Consider the following 25,775-nt stretch of genomic DNA (forward strand, 5'->3'; position numbering starts at 1 on the left):
ACCGCAGATAAACCGCAGGTCAAAAGACCTGCGGATTATCTGCGGTTTTGACTGCGGTTTGGTCCTGCGGATTCACCATCTCCACAATGGTGGAGATAGGAACCCGCTGCGGATTCCGCAGAAAGAATTGACATGTCAATTCTTTCTGCGGTTTCAAAACCGCAGCAAATCCGCGCTGATTTTTCCGCAACGTCTACACAGCGTTTTTTTTTTACCATTCATTTGAATGGTACTGTACACCGCAGCTAAAACTGCTGCGGAATCCGCAGCGTGTGCACATACCCTTAGTGATAGAAAGCAAAGAGTGGCTATTAATGGGGCATCCTCAGATTGGGCCAGGGTTACTAGTGGGGGACCACAGGGGTCTGTATTGGGCCCTCTACTATTTAATATATTTATTAATGATCTAGTGGATGGCTTACACAGTAAAATATCAGTATTTGCAGATGATATAAAACTATGTAAGGTAGTTAACACAAAGGAGGACAGTTTGCAACTACAGACAGATTTGAGTAAATTTGAGAATTGGGCTGAAAAATGGCAAATGAGGTTTAACACAGATAAGTGTAAGGTTATGCACATGGGAAGGAGAAACAGATGCTACAATTACTGACTAAATGGGAAACTGCTGGGGAAATCAGACATGGAAAAAGACTTAGGCATCTTAGTCAATAAGAAGCTAAATTGGAGTGCCCAGTGTCAGGCAGCTGCCACCAAAGCACATAGGGTCATGGGATGCATTAGAAGAGGTCTGGGGACATGAGATAAAAACATAACTCTCCCTCTGTACAAATCACTCGTCAGGCCACACTTGGAGGATTGTGGGCAATTTTGGACGCCGGTGCTCAAGAAAGACATAACTGAACTCGAAAGGGTTCAAAGGCGGGCTACTAAAATGATAAATGGAGTTGGTTCACTACAATACCCAGAAAGGTTATCAAAATTAGGTCTATTTACTCTAGAAAAGAGAAGACTTAGGAGAGACTTAATATATATGTACAAGTATATCAGAGGGCAATACAGAGATCTCTCCAATGAACTGTTTGTACCAAGGACTGTGACAAGAACAAGGGGGCATTCTCTTCGTTTGGGGGAAAGACAAATTCTGCACCAGCATAGAAGAGGGTTCTTCACGGTAAGAGCAGTGAGGCTCTGGAATTCTCTTCCTGAGGAAGTGGTGATGGCCAACTCACTGAATGAAGGTAAGAAAGGAATGGAGGCTTTTCTCGTGAGTAACAGAATAGAAGGTTACGAATAACAGAATATTATAGGTAGATGGTTGACCCAGCTTAGGGGAAGGAATTGTTTTCCCTATGGAGAAAATTGGCTTCTACTCTGTGGGTTTTTTGCCTTCCCCAGGATCAACAATACAGAACAGCTGCACTAATAATAGGCTGAACTAGATGGACATAAGGTCTTCCTTCAGCCTTCAAAACTATGTTAGGCTAGTTTCACACTAGCGTTTTTGAGCGCAGCGACGGCCTGAGCACTGCCACCGCTAAGCCCCGCCTCCGCCGGTAGCTCCGCCTACCGGCGCATGACACTGCATGCGCCCTGCGTCCCCTATCTTTATCACTGGGGGCGCAGGCCGTGCGCAGTATGTGTTTGGCGGCGCATGCGCCTTTTTGACGGTGCGCCGACCAGCGCCAAACGCAACCTGCTGCAGTTTGGTTGCGCCGGCGCACCGTCAAAAAGGCAAATGCGCCGCCAAACGCATACTGCGCACAGCCTGCGCCCCCAGTGATAAAGATAGGGGACGCAGGGCGCATGCAGCGTCATGCGCCGGTAGGCGGAGCTACCGGCGGAGGCGGGGCTTAGCTGCGGCCGTGCGCAGGCCGTCGCTGCGCTCAAAAACACTAGTGTGAAACTAGCCTATGTTAAAAACAAACGTGGCATTGTCGCGCTCAGAAGAGTCCGATTGATCAAAGTGATTAACCGATCAGTAAACCTGTAAAATGGAAAAATCTGAAGGCCAAAATTAGGTTTTTACGGTTACTGCAATAGCACAAAAATGCTTTAACAAGTGATCAAAACTTCATACCCCCCCCAAAACGGTAGTAATAAAAATATTGTCTCACCACTGCAAAAAATAAGACGTCACACAGCGCCATAGACAGAAAAATGAAATGGTTACAGGTCTAGGAATATGGGGACAACAAAAAAAAAAAAAAATCTGTAAAATAAAACCCCGGACGTTTGGCATTGCTGAAATCATACAGGTGGAGTCATTGTGAGCTCTTTTATGTACAGTGTAAAAACCATTTTTTAACAAGATCTTTAAACCTGGAATGGTTTTCCCTGTTTTCTAGTACATTATGTGGTTAAGTGAATGGTGCAATTCAAAAGGACAAAAAAACAAGCTCATAACACTGCGTGGACACCACAAGGTATGGGGAAAAAGACGTGGAGACCAACACAAAAAGGAAAAGTGGCTGCGTCGCGAAGGCGTTAAAAGGAACCTGTAGCTCGGAGAATGGCGTCATCAAAAGATTCAGAGCAACCTGTGCTTTAATTATTTCATCTGGGATCTTCAGTCCAGCAGGCGGTCCCATCAGTGATTGACAGCTCCCTTTGTGTAAAGGTACTGTCACACTTAGCGATGTACCAGCGATCCCGACCAGCAATATGACGCGGTCAGGATCGCTGGTGCATCGCTAAGTGGTCGCTAGTGAGCTGCCACACAGGCAGATCTCACCAGCAACATCGCTGGGGATGGGGGTCGCTACTTACCTGTCACACTAGGGCGATCCTGCGTCCTCCCGCCCGGCTCCACGCTCGTCTCTCCACAGGAAGCGCCGCAGGAAGCGGACGACGAGAAGCGGTCCTGAACGTTCTCGCGCGATCAGAGATAACCAGCGGGGAGCGGGTCGTAGGTAAGTATCAGACACAGCGATATCGCTTAGTGTGACAGTACCTTAACTGTGAATCCAGAGTTCGCTGTCAGTCACCGGTCGGTATTCTCTTGGTGACAGGTTCCCTCTATAAAAGGTTCATGTCCGGTCCCCTCCGTACAGCTCTGTCCTCATCTCCTGTTCTTTCCCCACGTGCCATGTTCACATGGCATCACTGAACGTAGGGGTAAGCGCTGTCAGGGCTCATATCCAACTCCACTGTGTGCCTTGTGGTGCATTGTTTTGGCTGTTATTGGACAGGCACCAGGAGGAGGTCAGATTGCATCAAGCCACTGCCCCGTCACAGTGAACCTTTTAGTTGGTCCCTGACCTTACAGATGTGGGAGATACTGCAGCAGGGGGACTCACGACCCGGGTGCCCCATTAGCCCCCATGGCTCCAGCACACACCATCACACATTAAGTATAGACAAAAGCGGGCAACGCCAGACGAGTGGCCGGTATCATACACAACCATCAACTACAGAAACACACGGACAAAGCCGCCGGAGCAGCATTTACATTCACAGTGCGCTACTGGCCAAAATTATATTTATATAAAAACCCCACAAAAGGAGAACAGAACACAAGCATGAACAGAACTATAGAAAAAATAACTTTTATCCACGTACTCATCCAAGACAGCCAATTCTATAAGAAAGTGTGCAGTGTTGGCCATCACGGTGCAGAATCTGACCATTTGTGAAGCAGGCAGGCAGCTCCTTGCCCACACTTTGTGGCACTTTGCTGTCTCACTTTTTTCTTCATCCATGCAAATCCAAAAATAGAGAAATCTGTATGCATATTCACAATGGGGCACAAGGCCGAGTTCAGAGATCAAAGATTGATGGGAACATCAAACAGATCACAGACTCCTTCGCTTTCATCCAAATTGTAGATATAGTCATGGTCACCAGGTGGAGGCGACAGCCTGAGCAGAGGGGCAAACACTGGAAAAGAGACGAGCCTTTGTGAGACCACGCATGGGGAGGTGACCACCTTCATCAGCCGGCACACGACGCTTACCTTCTGACGACATCAGCTCTTCTAGAAGGTCCGATGTGATGCATTCTGGAACACAAGAGACAGTCACTAGATTGGCCTTCTGGGTCACATTACTAGGAGCTATCCAGGTAATTACTTACCTCTTGTGGGATCAAATAACTCGGAGATATCGGTGGGCAAGTCCAGCACTGAAAACAAAGAACAAGACTCCATCATCTCCTGCACCATCAGAGCGGCCAGTGTCACACAGAACAATGGCTGAACACAGACTGGACAGTGGTATGGCAGGAATTACATTGGTAGCCGGTACTACATCATAATCCTCTGAGATGCCACTGTCATTGGGGCGACAGACCCCTGCCAGCCATGGAAACTAACAAAGGCTCTCACAGGCCTGCCATGCCTACATGCCCATGGTACGGCATCAGAGGTTCAAACTAATCATATAGTTCACACTGGCAGCATTAGTACCATGCGCAGCGCATCAGCATTAAGTGAGGCCAGAACCCTGCAGAGGGTAGCCATGGTCCATGGCAAAACATTTTGAATCAGTACTGGTAAGGCCTGTTTCACACATCAGTTTTTTTGTGGAGAGAGAGAGAATTTTTTCTGTCCGCCAGAAATGATTTGACGGTTAAATTTCCGCCTGACTTCATTCCTCCGGGCACGCGCACTATAAAAATGTGGATCAGTCAGCACAAAAAACGTTACATGGTCCGTCCAGGCATGTCAGCGGACGCAAAAAAAACGGATCCAACGGATGGCCATCCGTCAAGATCCACCGGTAATGCAAATCAATGGGGAAAAAAATGGATCCGCCAAAAAAAATGGCGGATCCGTTTTTTTTTTTTTTGCAAAAACGGCGGATTTTGACTGATGGTCAAAAACGGAAGTGTGAAACAGGCCTAACACTCTGCTTTGCCGACCAGGCACTGAATGTGACTTCAGATGCAGACACCAACCCCTGAAGGAAGCACGGAGGAGCCAGGCCATGGGCTTTACAACGGCATGTCTTCAGAACCTGCCATACACAAGTTCCGAATACGTCCGCCAGCTCCTGGCGATCTACCACTGCGGTAACGTTCAATACACTAATGATGGAGGCAGTGTTGGCCACAGACTGGTCCTGGAGGACGTCAGTAAGCACCCGTACAACAGGGACAGCAATAGTGTCTCTCCATCACTTACCATTTGGTTGTTCAGATTTGATTGGCTGGAATGAGGTAGAAGCGTTTGGCAATTCAGGACTATTGTCTAAAGAAGCTGAAGACTGGAGCAAGCCAGAGTCCACAAGACGACTCCGTCCTTTATCTTCTGAATCGAGTACTGGAGACACTGTGGAGAAGAAGCCAAAACACAGAGAGCTCCATCAATGCATGGTCTAGGGACAGGGTAGAGGAACCAGGGCCTGTGTCCATCCTAATCACACTCCATTGTGCAAAAGGTGGCCCTCACAGCAAGGACAGATCTACAGCATCGCCTGCACTACAATAATGGCAGGGTGAGACACCAGGGACCGTGTGCTCATTACCCGTCCAGTAGTAGAGGACATGGCACTCACGTGCAGAAGGCTCAGCTGCCGCCTGGGTTCTGCTTTCTGTCTCTTTCTGTGGAGTGGATGGTAAAGGCTCGGGAGTGGCAGTCACGGCTGGAGGCGATGGGACAAGATCTTCTGGTGGAGGTACAGGAACGACAACTGGTGGGGAGCTGGAAGAGTCTTTATTAACTAGAAGAACCTCAATAGGCCCACTGGAACTCCTCAAATGAATCTGAAACTTCTTCTGTCCATTCACCCCCTAACAGAATAAGCCGATAATCAGAACATTACGTGGAATGGGGTAATAATCAGTTCTGACAAATCAGACAGGCAACTGGTAGACCATAGAGAGACAGACGCTTACCTCGGGGACTGGGACTTCCAGGCATGTGCCTGATGGAGCCTTGATAGCCAGCAAAGTATCTCCTGAAAAATAAAGCCGTACATGTGTGCTGTGGCCAAATGTGCGAGAAGGACTCAACCACATGTGGTGGCGAGGAAGTGAGGTGGTGCAATAACAGGGACAACAAGGCAGCAGGCGACGTGACCGAGAACAGGGAGTCTGGAAGGAACATACGCACATAAATCTGGTGGGCCCAGCACAGGAGATGGCAGTTCTGCGCCAGTCACGGCACATGATTCATACACGTCTAATATCAATGTCACGTCCCCATTTTGTACCAAAATGACACGCACATTAGTTTGTATCCAAACAGTGGCACAACCCCCTGCACACATATGTACCCTGCAGTAGGAAGTCCAGCTCCTGATACAGCGGCGCAGCAGTCACGACTAACCTCGGAAGCAGCGGCAGATGTCATCATGGGTCAGATATGCCAGCGTGTTCATATTAAGGAAGGATTAGAAACTGCTGTGTCCCACTTTCATTTAAGTGACCTGTCATCAGGATTGTGCTCCTTACCTACAGGCACTGTCCAGTTGGTGCTGTTATACTGATTAACCTTAAGATGAAATACGTCACGACATACATGATACCTGATGATGATACAAGTCTTGTGGTTCTCGTGTAATCAGCGTTACAAGTTTTCAGTTAATGTTATGCCTGCGCTCCGGGGTGACCTGTGGGCGGAATCTCATCTTCCTGATTTAAGCCAGAGAAACCTGCCCACAGAACAGGCCACAAACCAGCCCCACCCGCAGGCAGCCTCAAGCACTGCCTACAGACCCACCCACAGCCCCTCCTACAGGCCGCCCGCAGCCCTGCCTACAGACCCAGCCACAAACCAGGCCTACCCACAGGCCACCCGTAGCCCTGCCTACAGACCCGACCACAAACCAGGCCCACCCATATGCCACTTGCAGCCCTGCCTACAGACCCAGCCACAAACCAGGCCCCACCCACAAGCTGCCCACAGATCCAGCCACAAACCAGCCCCACCCACAAACCAGCCCCACCCACAGGCTGCCCACAGCCCCGGCCACAAACCAGCCCAAACTCCTGCAGCCCTGCCTACAGACCCACCCACAGCCCTGCCTACAGTGCCGGCCACAAACCAGCCCCACCTACAGGACTCCCGCAGCCCAGCCTACAGTCCCAGCCACAAACCAGGCACACCCACAAACCAGCCCCACCCACAAGCCGCCCACAGACCCAACTACAGACCACCCTGTCTACAGACCTGCGCACAGCCCCACCCACAGGCCATCAAAAAGTACAAACATGTTCCTCATCATAGAGACAGACTGTGCTCTGGGGCAGCCTGTGGTCATGCCTTACCTTGGTTTCTCTGGCTTGGAGCAGGAAGATAAGACTTTGCCCACAGGCCGTCCCGAAGAACAAGCATATCATTAATTGAAACCTTCTAACACTGATTACATAAGAACCACAAGACGGATTTCATCACCAGGTATCACTGTAATCAGTTTAACAGCGTCAACCTGACAGTGTAGTTACGGAGCACAATCCTGCTGACAGGGCACTTTAAACCTCATGACCCCAGCCTAGCTCACACAAACCCCTCAAGGGCCAGTGTTACCCCCACGGCTCCTAAAGACTCCTGTTCATTTCCTGATGTAACAGGATGGGCAAGCTAGGCAAAGATGTGGACAATTCTTTTAGGTTCTTCATGGACCATGCAAAAAAGGATATCCAGTGTTCTGCACATCGTCCGTCACATTCTTAATGCTCTGCTGCACCCAAATGCGCTGCTGATCGAGTTCCTGCTCCCGCTGCTCCAGGTCTGCCAGCTCCGCTTTCAGGTCAATCAGCTTATCGGCGATCTCCCGAGTGTTACATCCAGGACCCACCCCTCTGCAAGAATCAGCCCAGAGTTAGACATGTTCACACTCTACCCCTACATCACAGCTCGAGGCAGGCAGCCGGCCCACGCCCCTACATCACAGCTCGAGGCAGGCAGCCGGCCCACGCCCCTACATCACAGCTCGAGGCAGGCAGCCGGCCCACGCCCCTACATCACAGCCCGAGGCAGGCCCACGCCCCCACATCACAGCTCGAGGCAGGCAGCCGGCCCACGCCCCTACATCACAGATCGAGGCAGGCAGCCGGCCCACGCCCCTACATCACAGCTCGAGGCAGGCAGCCGGCCCACGCCCCTACATCACAGCCCGAGGCAGGCAGCCGACCCACGCCCCTACATCACAGCCCGAGGCAGGCAGCCGGCCCACGCCCCTACATCACAGCCCGAGGCAGGCAGCCGACCCACGCCCCTACATCACAGCCCGAGGCAGGCAGCCGGCACACGCCCCTACATCACAGCCCGAGGCAGGCAGCCGGCCCACGCCCCTACATCACAGCCCGAGGCAGGCAGCCGGCACACGCCCCTACATCACAGCCCAAGGTAGGCAGCCGGCCAACGCCCCTACATCACAGCCCAAGGCAGGCAGCCGGCCCACACCCCTACATCACAGACCAAGGCAGGCAGCCGGCCCACGCCCCTACATCGCAGCCAAAGGCAGGCAGCCGGCACACGCCCCTACATCACAGCCCGAGGCAGGCAGCCGACCCACGCCCCTACATCACAGCCCGAGGCAGGCAGCCGGCACACGCCCCTACATCACAGCCCGAGGCAGGCAGCCGGCCCACGCCCCTACATCACAGCTCGAGGCAGGCAGCCGGCCCACGCCCCTACATCACAGCTCGAGGCAGGCAGCCGGCCCACGCCCCTACATCACAGCCCGAGGCAGGCCCACGCCCCTACATCACAGCTCGAGGCAGGCCCACGCCCCTACATCACAGCTCGAGGCAGGCAGCCGGCCCACGCCCCTACATCACAACTCGAGGCAGGCAGCCGACCCACGCCCCTACATCACAGCCCGAGGCAGGCAGCCGGCACACGCCCCTACATCACAGCCCGAGGCAGGCAGCCGGCCCACGCCCCTACATCACAGCCCGAGGCAGGCAGCCGGCACACGCCCCTACATCACAGCCCAAGGCAGGCAGCCGGCCAACGCCCCTACATCACAGCCCAAGGCAGGCAGCCGGCCCACACCCCTACATCACAGACCAAGGCAGGCAGCCGGCCCACGCCCCTACATCGCAGCCAAAGGCAGGCAGCCGGCACACGCCCCTACATCACAGCCCGAGGCAGGCAGCCGACCCACGCCCCTACATCACAGCCCGAGGCAGGCAGCCGGCCCACGCCCCTACATCACAGCCCGAGGCAGGCAGCCGGCCCACGCCCCTACATCACAGCTCGAGGCAGGCAGCCGGCCCACGCCCCTACATCACAGCTCGAGGCAGGCAGCCGGCCCACGCCCCTACATCACAGCCCGAGGCAGGCCCACGCCCCTACATCACAGCTCGAGGCAGGCCCACGCCCCTACATCACAGCTCGAGGCAGGCAGCCGGCCCACGCCCCTACATCACAGCTCGAGGCAGGCAGCCGGCCAACGCCCCTACATCGCAGCCAAAGGCAGGCAGCCGGCCCACGCCCCTACATCGCAGCCAAAGGCAGGCAGCCGGCCCACGCCCCTACATCGCAGCCAAAGGCAGGCAGCCGGCCCACGGCCCTACATCACAGCCCGAGGCAGGTAGCCGGCCCACGGCCCTACATCACAGCCCCAGTCAGGTAGCCGGCCCACGCCCCTACATCACAGCCCCAGTCAGGCTGCCGGCCCACGCCCCTACATCACAGCCCAAGGCAGGCAGCCGGCCCACGCCCCTACATCACAGCCCAAGGCAGGCAGCCGGCTCACGCCCCTACATCACAGCCCAAGGCAGGCAGCCGGCCCACGCCCCTACATCACAGCCCAAGGCAGGCAACCGGCCCACGCCCCTACATCACAGCCCAAGGCAGGCAGCCGGCCCACGCCCCTACATCACAGCCCAAGGCAGGCAGCCGGCCCACGCCCCTACATCACAGCCCAAGGCAGGCAGCCGGCCCACGCCCCTACATCACAGCCCAAGGCAGGCAGCCGGCCCACGCCCCTACATCACAGCCCAAGGCAGGCAGCCGGCCCACGCCCCTACATCACAGCCCAAGGCAGGCAGCCGGCCCACGCCCCTACATCACAGCCCAAGGCAGGCAGCCGGCCCACGCCCCTACATCACAGCCCAAGGCAGGCAGCCGGCCCACGCCCCTACATCACAGCCCAAGGCAGGCAGCTGGCCCACGCCCCTACATCACAGCCCAAGGCAGGCAGCCGGCCCACTCCCCTACATCACAGCCCAAGGCAGGCAGCCGGCCAACGCCCCTACATCACAGCCCAAGGCAGGCAGCCGGCCAACGCCCCTACATCACAGCCCAAGGCAGGCAGCCGGCCAACGCCCCTACATCACAGCCCAAGGCAGTCAGCCGGCCCACACCCCTATATCACAGCCCAAGGCAGGCAGCCGGCCCACACCCCTACATCACAGCCCAAGGCAGGCAGCCGGCCCACGCCCCTACATCACAGTCCAAGGCAACAACCTTCCTAGACCAGTCACACGATAAAGCATTCTCACTCAGTTTTCAATTAATGCTCCACTAGAGACAATTTATAAAAAAAAAGGAAAAAAAAAAAAAAAGAAATCCACAAATGTCCTACAATTCTGATTTATCACCAAGAATCACGACAAGGGGAAGCAGAATGTGACTGCAGCTCTAGATATGACTAGTGGATATGATCCTCTGTGACAGAAGTGACCTGGCTATACACGCGCAGTGCTGCTTACTTCCACTGAATGCTGTTCTTAGACTTCTTCTCGATCAGCCCGATTCCTTCCAGAACATTGGTGATGTCATAAATTCGGCGTTTCTGTCTGACAGCGAGCGTATCTGCAGCCTGGTGAAAAACACAGGAAAGGACCATCATAAAACTGCGGCCCTTCATTAGACAGAGCAGCACACATTGTGCTCACCGCAAGTAGCAAAGAGTCAGAAGAGCCGCTGCCTGACCATGGCGAGACCACGAGGCCTGCGCACACAGCCCACCGGGGAGAGATGCATCAACGCCAGGGAACAGGGAGGCTGATTGCAAATGGTAACAGATTTCTACATCATGCCTACCTCTCCTGTCCAGCACCCCTACATACCTCTCCTAACTACTTGTCTTGTCCGGTGCCACTACAAGTCGCCCTTCCTATCTCTCCTGTCCGAAGCCCCTAACAGCCTTACTACCTCTCCTGTCCAGCACTCCTACAGTGGCCCCTACCTACCTCTACTGCCCGGAGCCCCTAACAGCCCTCCTACCAACATTATCTGACCGGAGCCACCCATCTCTACTATCCGACACCCCGACAGGGCCCCCTACCTACCTACCATCTGAAGCCCCTATCCTAACTCTCCTGTCCAGTGTCCCTACAGGGGCCCCTACCTCTCCTGTCCAGAGCCCCTACAGGCCCTCTACCTATCTCTCCAGTCCAGAGCCCCTACAGGCCCTCTACCTATCTCTCCAGTCCAGAGCCCCTACAGGCCCTCTACCCATCTCTCCAGTCCAGAGCCCCTACAGGCCCTCTACCCATCTCTCCAGTCCAGAGCCCCTACAGGCCCTCTACCCACCTCTCCAGTCAAGAGCCCCTACAGGCCCTCTACCTACCTCTCCAGTCCAGAGCCCCTACAGGCCCTCTACCTACCTCTCCAGTCCAGAGCCCCTACAGGCCCTCTACCTACCTCTCCAGTCCAGAGCCCCTACAGGCCCTCTACCTACCTCTCCAGTCCAGAGCCCCTACAGGCCCTCTACCTACCTCTCCAGTCCAGAGCCCCTACAGGCCCTCTACCTATCTCTCCAGTCCAGAGCCCCTACAGGCCCTCTACCTATCTCTCCAGTCCAGAGCCCCTACAGGCCCTCTACCTATCTCTCCAGTCCAGAGCCCCTACAGGCCCTCTACCTATCTCTCCAGTCCAGAGCCCCTACAGGCCCTCTACCTATCTCTCCAGTCCAGAGCCCCTACAGGCCCTCTACCTATCTCTCCAGTCCAGAGCCCCTACAGGCCCTCTACCTATCTCTCCAGTCCAGAGCCCCTACAGGCCCTCTACCTATCTCTCCAGTCCAGAGCCCCTACAGGCCCTCTACCTATCTCTCCAGTCCAGAGCCCCTACAGGCCCTCTACCTATCTCTCCAGTCCAGAGCCCCTACAGGCCCTCTACCTATCTCTCCAGTCCAGAGCCCCTACAGGCCCTCTACCTATCTCTCCAGTCCAGAGCCCCTACAGGCCCTCTACCTATCTCTCCAGTCCAGAGCCCCTACAGGCCCTCTACCTACCTCTCCTGTCCAGAGCCCCTACATTTCCACAATTAGTTCTGGCAGTAGGAAGAACACATGATAGGACAATGGTGCAGAGATCACTGGGGGAGAGGAATACAGATAGGGGTAATCTGGATGAAGGGGAACACCAGTTACAGGAAGTGGATAATTCACTCCTAGATGGAATGAAAAGTCAAGGGGAGGTGGATCTCACACTAAAAAGGAGGCCAGGGTATAGAGAGGGGTCAATGACAAAATGACAAACAGGAAGGCGGGACTGACTAGTTATGGGGCAGGGCATTCAGTATTATTTCTATAGAACATCAACAAGCAGGACAAGACCTTGAGGCCCAGTCACACAAAGCGACTCACCAGTGATCCTGACAACGATATCAACGTGCCAGGATCGCTGGTGAGTCGCTACAGCTTCACCAGCGATCAGCACAGCAACACCGAGCGCGCGGCGTCGCTTACCAGCGTGCTGATGCAGGGAGCTGGTAACTAAGGTACACATCGGGTATCTAAGGGACGCACGTCCCTTAGATACCCGATGTGTACCTTAGTTACCAGCTGATCGCTGGTCTCCCGCCTGTCACACCCAGCGATGCGTGATGGCCAGCGGGAGACCAGCGATCAAAGAAATGCCCAGGGCTTTCCAAGAGCGATCAGCGATACCGGCAGGGGGGCTCCTGTCTCCTGTCCAGAGCCCCTACAGGCCTACATGGGTGAGTGAGCAGTTTATAATGGACTCTGTCCCGGATGGGTAACCAGTGCAATGACTGGCACAGGGTGGAGGCATCAGTGTAGTGGTTGGGACAGAAATATGATTCTGGCTGCTGCATTCAGTATACATTGGAGAGGGGAGAGTTAGTAAGCGGGAGACCAATCAGTGGAAGCTGCAGGAGTCCAGGGTAGGATGGAGCAGAAGATGATTATATTTTGAGTCAACTGGTGAGAAAAGGTCAGATTCTTGTGGCACATTTGGGGAAGTTTAGAAGTAGCATTGCTTAGGCAATGGGGCAGCGGGATGAATGCGGTTGTACGCAGCCACAAGTTGGAGGGCAGGGTGCGAGTTAGGGCAGGGATGCCGCAGATTCCAATTCAGGTTAGGAGCGGTGTGGTAAGTTGGGCAGGGTGGGGCATCTCAGGGCCAGGTTGAAGGGCAGGTTCCAGTTGTGAGCAGCCGCGGGGTGCGGGACAGAGCGGAGTATGGGGCATCTTGAAAGGCATGGTAAGGGTTAGGGCAAGTAGGAGGGCAGCTGGTCACAGGTTAGGGTAGTGTTGGGGCAGGTTCCAGATGTGAGCAGCCACAGGGTGGGGACAAGGGTGGTGAGGCATGGGAAGCAGTTTCCGGATGCGAGTCGCCCAAAGGTAGGGAGCAAGTCAGTGACGCTGGGGTATGGGGGGGTCAGGTTCTGGCGGTGAGCGGCCACAGGTTATGGGCGGTGGGGTATGGGGGGGCAAGTTCTGGCTGTGGCAGCTGGGGGCACTGTCTCAGGCAGGTTCCGGTGGTGGGGGGCAGTCCGGTATAGGGAGCACTGTCTCAGGCTGATTCCGGTGGCAGTGGGGTATGGAGGGCACTGTCCCAGTAGTGAGGGGCAGTGGGGTATAGGGGGCAGTGTCTCAGGCTGGTTCCGGTGGCAGTGGGGTATGGGGGGCAGTGTCTCTGGCTGTTTCCGGTGGTGTGGGGACAGTGGAGTATAGGGTGCACTGACTCGGGCTGGTTCTGGTGGTGGGGGGCAGTCCGGTATAGGGAGCACTGTCTCAGGCCGATTCCGGTGGCAGTGGGGTATGGAGGGCACTGTCCCAGTAGTGAGGGGCAGTGGGGTATAGGGGGCAGTGTCTCAGGCTGGTTCCGGTGGCAGAGGGGTATGGGGGGCACTCTGGCTGGTTCCGGTGGCAGTGGGGTATGGGGGGGCACTCTGGCTGGTTCCGGTGGCAGTGGGGTATGGGGGGGGCACTCTGGCTGGTTCCGGTGGCAGTGGGGTATGGGGGGGGCACTCTGGCTGGTTCCGGTGGCAGTGGGGTATGGGGGGGGGCACTCTGGCTGGTTCCGGTGGCAGTGGGGTATGGGGGGGGCACTCTGGCTGGTTCCGGTGGCAGTGGGGTATGGGGGGGGGCACTCTGGCTGGTTCCGGTGGCAGTGGGGTATGGGGGGGGGGGCACTCTGGCTGGTTCCGGTGGCAGTGGGGTATGGGGGGGGGCACTCTGGCTGGTTCCGGTGGCAGTGGGGTATGGGGGGGGCACTCTGGCTGGTTCCGGTGGCAGTGGGGTATGGGGGGGCACTCTGGCTGGTTCCGGTGGCAGTGGGGTATGGGGGGGGGCACTCTGGCTGGTTCCGGTGGCAGTGGGGTATGGGGGGGGCACTCTGGCTGGTTCCGGTGGCAGTGGGGTATGGGGGGGGCACTCTGGCTGGTTCCGGTGGCAGTGGGGTATGGGGGGGGCACTCTGGCTGGTTCCGGTGGCAGTGGGGTATGGGGGGGGCACTCTGGCTGGTTCCGGTGGCAGTGGGGTATGGGGGGGGGGGCACACTGGCTGGTTCCGGTGGCAGTGGGGTATGGGGGGGGGGCACTCTGGCTGGTTCCGGTGGCAGTGGGGTATGGGGGGGGCACTCTGGCTGGTTCCGGTGGCAGTGGGGTATGGGGGGGGGGCACTCTGGCTGGTTCCGGTGGCAGTGGGGTATGGGGGGGGCACTCTGGCTGGTTCCGGTGGCAGTGGGGTATGGGGGGGGCACTCTGGCTGGTTCCGGTGGCAGTGGGGTATGGGGGGGGCACTCTGGCTGGTTCCGGTGGCAGTGGGGTATGGGGGGGGCACTCTGGCTGGTTCCGGTGGCAGTGGGGTATGGGGGGGGCACTCTGGCTGGTTCCGATGGCAGTGGGGTATGGGGGGGGCACTCTGGCTGGTTCCGATGGCAGTGGGGTATGGGGGGGGCACTCTGGCTGGTTCCGATGGCAGTGGGGTATGGGGGGGGCACTCTGGCTGGTTCCGATGGCAGTGGGGTATGGGGGGGCACTCTGGCTGGTTCCGATGGCAGTGGGGTATGGGGGGGGCACTCTGGCTGGTTCCGATGGCAGTGGGGTATGGGGGGGGCACTCTGGCTGGTTCCGATGGCAGTGGGGTATGGGGGGGGCACTCTGGCTGGTTCTGATGGCAGTGGGGTATGGGGGGGGCACTCTGGCTGGTTCCGGTGGCAGTGGGGTATGGGGGGGCACTCTGGCTGGTTCCGGTGGCAGTGGGGTATGGGGGGGCACTCTGGCTGGTTCCGGTGGCAGTGGGGTATGGGGGGGCACTCTGGCTGGCTGGTTTCGGTAGTAGGGTGCACTCTGGCTGGCTGGTTCCGGTAGTAGGGTGCACTGTCTTGGGCTGGTTCCAGTGGCAGTGGGGTATGGGGGGCAGTGCCTCTGGCTGGTTCCGGTGGTGGGGGCAGTGGGGTACAGGGGGCACTGTCTCGGGCTGGATCTGGTGGTGGGGGGGCTGCCCGGTATAGGGTGCACTGTCTCAGGCCGATTCCAGTGGCAGTGGGGTATGGGGGGGGGGGGCACTGTCCTGGTAGTGAGGTATAGGGGGCACTGTCTCGGGCTGGTTCCGGTGGCAGTGGAGTATGGGGGGCAGTGTCTCTGGCTGTTTCCGGTGGTGGGGGGCAGTGGGGTATAGCGGGCACTGTATCGCGCTGGTTCCGGTGGCAGTGGGGGTATGGGGGGGCACTCTCTCTGGCTGGTTCCAGTAGTGGGGTATGGGGGGCACTGTCGGGCTGGTTCCGGTAGTGGGGGCACTCTGACTAGTTCTGGTGGTGGGGGCAGCCCGGTACAGGGAGCACTGTCTCAGGCTGATTCCGGTGGCAGTGGGGTATGGGGGGCACTGTCCCGGTGGTGGGGGGGCACTCTCTCTGGCTGGTTCCGGTGGCAGTGGGGTATGGGGTGCACTCTCTCTGGCTGATTCCGTGGCGGGGGGGGGGCACTGTCTCGGGCTGGTTGTGGTGATGGGGGGCAGCCCAGTATAGGGAGCACTCAGGCCGATTCAGGTGGCAGTGGGGTATAGGGGGCAGTGTCTCGGGCTGGTTCCGGTACTGGGGGGCACTCTGGCTGGTTACGGTGTGGGAGGCATGGGGGACACTCTCTGGCCAGTTCCGGTGGCAGTGGGGTATAGGGGGCACTCTCTCTGGCTGGTTCCGGTGGCAGTGGGGTATAGGGGGCAGTGTCTCAGGCTGGTTCCGGTACTGGGGGGCACTCTCTCTGGCTGGTTCCGGTGGTGGGGGGAAGTGGGGTATAGGGGTCACTCTGGCTGGTTCCGGTGGCAGTGGGGTATAGGGGACACTCTGGCTGGTTCCGGTGGCAGTGGGATATAGGGGGCAGTGTCTCGGGCTGGTTCCGGTGGCAGTGGGGTATAGGGGGCACTCTCTCTGGCTGGTTCCGGTGGCGGGGAACACTCTCCCGGGCTGGTTCCGGTACTGGGGGGCACTCTCTCTGGCTTGGTCCGGTGTAAGGCAGTGGTGTATGGGGGCACTCTCTCTGGCCGGTTCCGGTGGCAGTGGGGTATAAGAGGCAGTGTCTCGGGCTGGTTCCGGTACTGGGGTGCACTCTCTCTGTCTGGTTCCGCTGGTGGGGGGCAGTGGCGTATAGGGGGGGCACTCTCTCTGGCCGATTCCGGTGGCGGGGGGCACTCTCCCGGGCTGGTTCCGGTGGCGGGGGGGGCAGTGGGGTATAGGGGGCACTCTCTCTGGCTGGTTCCGGTGGTGGGGGGCAGTGGGGTATAGGGGGCACTCTCCCGGGCTGGTTCCGGTACTGGGGGGCACTCTCCCGGGCTGGTTCCGGTACTGGGGGGCAGTGGGGTATAGGGGGGGCACGCTCTCTGGCTGGTTGCGGTGGTGGGGGGCAGTGGGGTATAGCGGGCACTGTATCGCGCTGGTTCCGGTGGCAGTGGGGGTATGGGGGGGCACTCTCTCTGGCTGGTTCCAGTAGTGGGGTATGGGGGGCACTGTCGGGCTGGTTCCGGTAGTGGGGGCACTCTGACTAGTTCTGGTGGTGGGGGCAGCCCGGTACAGGGAGCACTGTCTCAGGCTGATTCCGGTGGCAGTGGGGTATGGGGGGCACTGTCCCGGTGGTGGGGGGGCACTCTCTCTGGCTGGTTCCGGTGGCAGTGGGGTATGGGGTGCACTCTCTCTGGCTGATTCCGTGGCGGGGGGGGGCACTGTCTCGGGCTGGTTGTGGTGATGGGGGGCAGCCCAGTATAGGGAGCACTCAGGCCGATTCAGGTGGCAGTGGGGTATAGGGGGCAGTGTCTCGGGCTGGTTCCGGTACTGGGGGGCAGTGGGGGCACTCTGGCTGGTTACGGTGTGGGAGGCATGGGGGACACTCTCTGGCCAGTTCCGGTGGCAGTGGGGTATAGGGGGCACTCTCTCTGGCTGGTTCCGGTGGCAGTGGGGTATAGGGGGCAGTGTCTCAGGCTGGTTCCGGTACTGGGGGGCACTCTCTCTGGCTGGTTCCGGTGGTGGGGGGAAGTGGGGTATAGGGGTCACTCTGGCTGGTTCCGGTGGCAGTGGGGTATAGGGGACACTCTGGCTGGTTCCGGTGGCAGTGGGATATAGGGGGCAGTGTCTCGGGCTGGTTCCGGTGGCAGTGGGGTATAGGGGGCACTCTCTCTGGCTGGTTCCGGTGGCGGGGAACACTCTCCCGGGCTGGTTCCGGTACTGGGGGGCACTCTCTCTGGCTTGGTCCGGTGTAAGGCAGTGGTGTATGGGGGCACTCTCTCTGGCCGGTTCCGGTGGCAGTGGGGTATAAGAGGCAGTGTCTCGGGCTGGTTCCGGTACTGGGGTGCACTCTCTCTGGCTGGTTCCGCTGGTGGGGGGCAGTGGCGTATAGGGGGGGGCACTCTCTCTGGCCGATTCCGGTGGCGGGGGGCACTCTCCTGGGCTGGTTCCGGTGGCGGGGGGGCAGTGGGGTATAGGGGGCACTCTCTCTGGCTGGTTCCGGTGGTGGGGGGCAGTGGGGTATAGGGGGCACTCTCCCGGGCTGGTTCCGGTACTGGGGGGCACTCTCCCGGGCTGGTTCCGGTACTGGGGGGCAGTGGGGTATAGGGGGGGCACGCTCTCTGGCTGGTTGCGGTGGTGGGGGGCAGTGGGGTATAGGGGGCACTCTCTCTGGCCGCTTCCGGTGGCGGGGAGCACTCTCCCGGGCTGGTTCCGGTGGCGGGGGGCAGTGGGGTATAGAGGGCACTCTCTCTGGCTGGTTCTGGTGGTGGGGGGCAGTGGGGTATAGGGGGCACTCTCCCGGGCTGGTTCCGGTACTGGGGGGCACTCTCCCGGGCTGGTTCCGGTACTGGGGGGCAGTGGGGTATAGGGGGGGCACGCTCTCTGGCTGGTTGCGGTGGTGGGGGGCAGTGGGGTATAGGGGGCACTCTCTCTGGCCGCTTCCGGTGGCGGGGAGCACTCTCCCGGGCTGGTTCCGGTGGCAGTGGGGTATAGGGGGCATTCTCTCTGGCTGGATCCGGTGGCAGTGGGGTATAGGGGGCACTCTCTCTGGCCCGTTCCGGTGGTGGGGGGCAGCGGGAATGGGGGGGCACTCTCTCTGGCTGGATCCGGTGGCAGTGGGGTATAGGGGGCACTCTCTGGCCGGTTCCGGTGGGGGGGGGCAGTGGGGTATGGGGGGGGGGACACTCTCTCTGGCCGGTTCCGGGGGGGTGGGGTGGGGCACTCTCTCTGGCCGGTTCGGGGGGGGGGCACTCTCTCTGGCCGGTTCCGGGGGGGGGGGGGGGGCACTCTCTCTGGCCGGTTCCGGGGGGGCACTCTCTCTGGCCGGTTCGGGGGGGGCACTCTCTCTGGCCGCTTCCGGTGGCGGGGAGCACTCTCCCGGGCTGGTTCCGGTGGCAGTGGGGTATAGGGGGCATTCTCTCTGGCTGGATCCGGTGGCAGTGGGGTATAGGGGGCACTCTCTCTGGCCCGTTCCGGTGGTGGGGGGCAGCGGGAATGGGGGGGCACTCTCTCTGGCTGGATCCGGTGGCAGTGGGGTATAGGGGGCACTCTCTGGCCGGTTCCGGTGGGGGGGGGGGCAGTGGGGTATGGGGGGGGGGACACTCTCTCTGGCCGGTTCCGGGGGGTGGGGGGGTGGGGCACTCTCTCTGGCCGGTTCCGGGGGGGGCGGGGGGGGGGGCACTCTCTCTGGCTGGTTCCGGGGGGGGGGGGGGGGGCACTCTCTCTGGCCGGTTCCGGGGGGGGGGGGGGGCACTCTCTCTGGCCGGTTCCGGGGGGGGGGGGGGCACTCTCTCTGGCCGGTTCCGGGGGGGGGGGGCACTCTCTCTGGCCGGTTCCGGGGGGGGGGGGGCACTCTCTCTGGCCGGTTCCGGGGGGGGGGGGGGGGCACTCTCTCTGGCCGGTTCCGGGGGGGGGGGGGCACTCTCTCTGGCCGGTTCCGGGGGGGGGGGGGGGGGCACTCTCTCTGGCCGGTTCCGGGGGGGGGCACTCTCTCTGGCCGGTTCCGGGGGGGGGGCACTCTCTCTGGCCGGTTCCGGGGGGGGGGCACTCTCTCTGGCCGGTTCCGGGGGGGGGGGCACTCTCTCTGGCCGGTTCCGCGGGGGGGGCACTCTCTCTGACCGGTTCCGGGGGGGGGGCACTCTCTCTGGCCGGTTCCGGGGGGGGGGACACTCTCTCTGGCCGGTTCCGGGGGGGGGGGGGACACTCTCTCTGGCCGGTTCCGGGGGGGGGGGGGACACTCTCTCTGGCCGGTTCCGGGGGGGGGGACACTCTCTCTGGCCGGTTCCGGGGGGGGGGGGGGGGACACTCTCTCTGGCCGGTTCCGGGGGGGGGGACACTCTCTCTGGCCGGTTCCGGGGGGGGGGGGCACTCTCTCTGGCCGGTTCCGGGGGGGGGGGCACACTCTCTGGCCGGTTCCGGGGGGGGGGCACTCTCTCTGGCCGGTTCCGGGGGGGGGGGGGGGCACTCTCTCTGGCCGGTTCGGGGGGGGCACTCTCTCTGGCCGGTTCGGGGGGGGCACTCTCTCTGGCCGCTTCCGGTGGCGGGGAGCACTCTCCCGGGCTGGTTCCGGTGGCAGTGGGGTATAGGGGGCATTCTCTCTGGCTGGATCCGGTGGCAGTGGGGTATAGGGGGCACTCTCTCTGGCCCGTTCCGGTGGTGGGGGGCAGCGGGAATGGGGGGGCACTCTCTCTGGCTGGATCCGGTGGCAGTGGGGTATAGGGGGCACTCTCTGGCCGGTTCCGGTGGGGGGGGGGGCAGTGGGGTATGGGGGGGGGGACACTCTCTCTGGCCGGTTCCGGGGGGTGGGGGGGTGGGGCACTCTCTCTGGCCGGTTCCGGGGGGGGCGGGGGGGGGGCACTCTCTCTGGCTGGTTCCGGGGGGGGGGGGGGGCACTCTCTCTGGCCGGTTCCGGGGGGGGGGCACTCTCTCTGGCCGATTCCGGGGGGGGGGGGCACTCTCTCTGGCCGGTTCCGGGGGGGGGGGGCACTCTCTCTGGCCGGTTCCGGGGGGGGGGCACTCTCTCTGGCCGGTTCCGGGGGGGGGGGGGGCACTCTCTCTGGCCGGTTCCGGGGGGGGGGGGGGGGATGGGCACTCTCTCTGGCCGGTTCCGGGGGGGGGGGCACTCTCTCTGGCCGGTTCCGGGGGGGGGGGCACTCTCTCTGGCCGGTTCCGGGGGGGGGGGGGCACTCTCTCTGGCCGGTTCCGGGGGGAGGCACTCTCTCTGGCCGGTTCCGCGGGGGGGGCACTCTCTCTGACCGGTTCCGGGGGGGGGGGCACTCTCTCTGGCCGGTTCCGGGGGGGGGGGGGGACACTCTCTCTGGCCGGTTCCGGGGGGGGGGACACTCTCTCTGGCCGGTTCCGGGGGGGGGGGGGGGGACACTCTCTGGCCGGTTCCGGGGGGGGGGGGGGGGGACACTCTCTGGCCGGTTCCGGGGGGGGGGGGACACTCTCTCTGGCCGGTTCCGGGGGGGGGGAGGGCACTCTCTCTGGCCGGTTCCGGGGGGGGGGCACTCTCTCTGGCCGGTTCCGGGGGGGGGGGGCACACTCTCTGGCCGGTTCCGGGGGGGGGGGGGGGGCACTCTCTCTGGCCGGTTCCGGGGGGGGGGCACTCTCTCTGGCCGGTTCCGGGGGGGGGCACTCTCTCTGGCCGGTTCCGGGGGGGGGGGGGGGGGGCACTCTCTCTGGCCGGTTCCGGGGGGGGGGGGGGGGCACTCTCTCTGGCCGGTTCCGGGAGGGGGGGGGGCACTCTCTGGCCGGTTCCGGGAGGGGGGGGGGGCACTCTCTCTGGCCGGTTCCGGGAGGGGGGGGGGGCACTCTCTCTGGCCGGTTCCGGGAGGGGGGGGGCACTCTCTCTGGCCGGTTCCGGGGGGGGGGGCACTCTCTGGCCGGTTCCGGGGGGGGGCACTCTCTGGCCGGTTCCGGGAGGGGGGGGGGCACTCTCTCTGGCCGGTTCCGGGGGCAGCTCGGGTGACGGACCGGGCCGCTTCCGGTCGTTACCGCTTTCAGGTCCAGCACGCCGTCCTCCGCCTCCTGCAGCAGGGACACGAACTTGCTGGTGAGCAGCCCCAGACTCTTCTCGTGGCGGCTCGGCGTTACCGGCAGCTGAGCGGGATCCGCCATCGCTACACCGAGAGGCGGGGCCTCCGGTCACCTGCTCCAACCACGAGACGCAGTCGTTACTTCCGCAAAGCACGTCGGGAACGAGTGGGCGTGGCCGTTATTCAGGGACCGACTTCAAACTGCAGATTTGCAGCGCGCGGCCTGAGGGAGTGAGGGCGAAGTGTCGGCGCTGCGGGGAGCGGAGGCCGGCGGGTGACACTGGTGTGCTGACTCTGCTGCCATCTCTAAACAGTGATCACTGCTCACTGATCCGTGCGCTGACAGTTTTCACATGTACCGGAGACACGTTCTCTTGGAGCGGTCTGTGCACGTGTCAGTGTGTCTCCACGAATCGTGTGTGGAAAAAAAAACACGCTGACGGCAAAACATCCCGCACACGGGCAGCCATATGACACGTGTCATCGGTGTGACAAGCATCGACGCCGGGGAAGAAGCGTTACAGCAAGAGCTGAGCACGGCTCCCATCACTGTCCCCGGGGCTGGACACGGCTCCCATCACTGTCCCCGGAGCTGGACACGGCTCCCATCACTGTCCCCGACTCCCATCACTGTCCCCGGGGCTGGACACGGCTCCCATCACTGTCCCCGGAGCTGGACACGGCTCCCATCACTGTCCCCGGAGCTGGACACGGCTCCCATCACTGTCCCCGACTCCCATCACTGTCCCCGGGGCTGGACACGGCTCCCATCACTGTCCCCGGAGCTGGACACGGCTCCCATCACTGTCCCCGGAGCTGGACACGGCTCCCATCACTGTCCCCGGAGCTGGACACGGCTCCCATCACTGTCCCCGGAGCTGGACACGGCTCCCATCATTGTCCCCGGAGCTGGACACGGCTCCCATCACTGTCCCCGGAGCTGGACACGGCTCCCATCACTGTCCCCGGAGCTGGACACGGCTCCCATCACTGTCCCCGGAGCTGGACACGGCTCCCATCACTGTCCCCGGAGCTGGACACGGCTCCCATCATTGTCCCCGGAGCTGGACACGGCTCCCATCACTGTCCCCGGAGCTGGACACGGCTCCCATCACTGTCCCCGGAGCTGGACACGGCTCCCATCATTGTCCCCGGAGCTGGACACGGCTCCCATCACTGTCCCCGGAGCTGGACACGGCTCCCATCATTGTCCCCGGAGCTGGACACGGCTCCCATCACTGTCCCCGGAGCTGAGCACTGCTCCCATCACTGTCCCCGGAGCTGGACACGGCTCCCATCATTGTCCCCGGGGCTGGACACGGCTCCCATCACTGTCCCCGGACCTGGACACGGCTCTCATCACTGTCCCCGGAGCTGGACACGGCTCCCATCACTGTCCCCGGAGCTGAGCACGGCTCCCATCACTGTCCCCGGAGCTGGACACGGCTCCCATCACTGTCCCCGGAGCTGAGCACGGCTCCCATCATTGTCCCCGGGGCTGGACACGGCTCCCATCACTGTCCCCGGAGCTGGACACGGCTCCCATCACTGTCCCCGGAGCTGAGCACGGCTCCCATCACTGTCCCCGGAGCTGAGCACTGCTCTCATCACTGTCCCCGGAGCTGAGCACGGCTCCCATCACTGTCCCCGGAGCTGGACACGGCTCCCATCACTGTCCCCGGAGCTGGACACGGCTCCCATCACTGTCCCCGGAGCTGAGCACTGCTCTCATCACTGTCCCCGGAGCTGAGCACTGCTCTCATCACTGTCCCCGGAGCTGAGCACGGCTCCCATCACTGTCCCCGGAGCTGGACACGGCTCTCATCACTGTCCCCGGAGCTGGACACGGCTCTCATCACTGTCCCCGGAGCTGGACACGGCTCTCATCACTGTCCCCGGAGCTGGACACGGCTCTCATCACTGTCCCCGGAGCTGAGCACTGCTCCCATCATTGTCCCCGGAGCTGAGCACTGCTCTCATCACTGTCCCCGGAGCTGAGCACTGCTCTCATCACTGTCCCCGGAGCTGAGCACGGCTCCCATCACTGTCCCCGGAGCTGAGCACGGCTCCCATCACTGTCCCCGGAGCTGAGCACGGCTCCCATCACTGTCCCCGGAGCTGAGCACGGCTCCCATCACTGTCCCCGGAGCTGAGCACGGCTCCCATCACTGTCCCCGGAGCTGGACACGGCTCCCATCACTGTCCCCGGAGCTGGACACGGCTCCCATCACTGTCCCCGGAGCTGGACACGGCTCCCATCACTGTCCCCGGAGCTGAGCACTGCTCCCATCACTGTCCCCGGAGCTGAGCACGGCTCCCATCACTGTCCCCGGAGCTGAGCACGGCTCCCATCACTGTCCCCGCAGCTGAGCACGGCTCCCATCACTGTCCCCGGAGCTGGACACGGCTCCCATCACTGTCCCCGGAGCTGGACACGGCTCCCATCACTGTCCCCGGAGCTGGACACGGCTCCCATCACTGTCCCCGGAGCTGGACACGGCTCCCATCACTGTCCCCGGAGCTGAGCACTGCTCTCATCACTGTCCCCGGAGCTGAGCACTGCTCTCATCACTGTCCCCGGAGCTGAGCACGGCTCCCATCACTGTCCCCGGAGCTGAGCACGGCTCCCATCACTGTCCCCGGAGCTGAGCACGGCTCCCATCACTGTCCCCGGAGCTGGACACGGCTCCCATCACTGTCCCCGGAGCTGGACACGGCTCCCATCACTGTCCCCGGAGCTGGACACGGCTCCCATCACTGTCCCCGGAGCTGAGCACTGCTCCCATCACTGTCCCCGGAGCTGAGCACGGCTCCCATCACTGTCCCCGGAGCTGAGCACTGCTCTCATCACTGTCCCCGGAGCTGAGCACTGCTCTCATCACTGTCCCCGGAGCTGGACACGGCTCCCATCACTGTCCCCGGAGCTGAGCACGGCTCCCATCACTGTCCCCGGAGCTGAGCACGGCTCCCATCACTGTCCCCGGAGCTGGACACGGCTCCCATCACTGTCCCCGGAGCTGAGCACTGCTCTCATCACTGTCCCCGGAGCTGGACACGGCTCCCATCACTGTCCCCGGAGCTGAGCACGGCTCCCATCACTGTCCCCGGAGCTGGACACGGCTCCCATCACTGTCCCCGGAGCTGAGCACTGCTCTCATCACTGTCCCCGGAGCTGGACACGGCTCCCATCACTGTCCCCGGAGCTGAGCACGGCTCCCATCACTGTCCCCGGAGCTGGACACGGCTCCCATCATTGTCCCCGGAGCTGAGCACGGCTCCCATCACTGTCCCCGGAGTTGGACACGGCTCCCATCACTGTCCCCGGAGCTGGACACGGCTCCCATCACTGTCCCCGGAGCTGGACACGGCTCCCATCATTCTCCCCGGAGCTGGACACGGCTCCCATCACTGTCCCCGGAGCTGAGCACGGCTCCCATCACTGTCCCCGGAGCTGGACACGACTCCCATCACTGTCCCCGGAGCTGGACACGGCTCCCATCACTGTCCCCGGAGCTGGACACGGCTCTCATCACTGTCCCCGGAGCTGGACACGGCTCCCATCACTGTCCCCTGAGCTGGACACAGCTCCCATCACTGTCCCCGGAGCTGGACACGGCTCCCATCACTGTCCCCGGAGATGGACACGGCTCCCATCACTGTCCCCGGAGCTGGACACGGCTCCCATCACTGTCCCCGGAGCTGGACACGGCTCCCATCACTGTCCCCGGAGCTGGACACGGCTCCCATCACTGTCCCCGGAGCTGGACACGGCTCCCATCACTGTCCCCGGCTCCCATCACTGTCCCCGGAGCTGGACACGGCTCCCATCACTGTCCCCGGAGCTGGACACGGCTCCCATCATTGTCCCCGGAGTTGGACACGGCTCCCATCATTGTCCCCGGAGTTGGACACGGCTCCCATCATTGTCCCCGGAGTTGGACACGGCTCCCATCATTGTCCCCGGAGTTGGACACGGCTCCCATCACTGTCCCCGGAGTTGGACACGGCTCCCATCACTGTCCCCGGAGTTGGACACGGCTCCCATCACTGTCCCCGGAGCTGAGCACTGCTCCCATCACTGTCCCCGGAGTTGGACACGGCTCCCATCATTGTCCCCGGAGTTGGACACGGCTCCCATCATTGTCCCCGGAGTTGGACACGGCTCCCATCATTGTCCCCGGAGTTGGACACGGC

At 61.3% G+C, this 25,775-nt stretch overlaps 1 protein-coding gene across 1 annotated transcript; it reads right to left on the minus strand.

Moving 5' to 3' along the window:
* Nucleotides 1-3,413: 3,413 nt before the first annotated feature.
* E2F4 (E2F transcription factor 4) lies at nt 3,414-21,768 on the minus strand. Its single transcript, XM_073564261.1, has 10 exons — nt 21,541-21,768; nt 10,567-10,676; nt 7,543-7,704; nt 6,230-6,273; nt 5,797-5,858; nt 5,457-5,691; nt 5,084-5,230; nt 4,036-4,083; nt 3,917-3,961; nt 3,414-3,840 (listed from the first exon to the last, which is right to left on the minus strand). Exons 1-10 carry the CDS (start codon nt 21,661-21,663, stop codon nt 3,728-3,730), a joined length of 1,089 nt encoding a protein of 362 aa, XP_073420362.1. The 5' UTR covers nt 21,664-21,768; the 3' UTR covers nt 3,414-3,727.
* Nucleotides 21,769-25,775: the final 4,007 nt, after the last annotated feature.

The sequence above is a fragment of the Dendrobates tinctorius genome, unplaced genomic scaffold, assembly GCF_039654945.1.
Source record: "Dendrobates tinctorius isolate UK_male_01 unplaced genomic scaffold, ASM3965494v1 ptg000440l, whole genome shotgun sequence".
Classification (NCBI taxonomy): domain Eukaryota; kingdom Metazoa; phylum Chordata; class Amphibia; order Anura; family Dendrobatidae; genus Dendrobates; species Dendrobates tinctorius.

Excerpts from the sequence above, each read along its gene's own strand:
- E2F4 (XM_073564261.1), bottom strand. The coding sequence starts at position 21,663 with ATGGCGGATCCCGCTCAGCTGCCGGTAACGCCGAGCCGCCACGAGAAG. Across the intron at positions 5,231-5,456 it reads GGCAGCTGAGCCTTCTGCAC|TGTCTCCAGTACTCGATTCA; the intron begins GTGAGTGCCATG and ends TCTTCTCCACAG. Across the intron at positions 3,841-3,916 it reads AGAGCTGATGTCGTCAGAAG|TGTTTGCCCCTCTGCTCAGG; the intron begins GTAAGCGTCGTG and ends TCTCTTTTCCAG.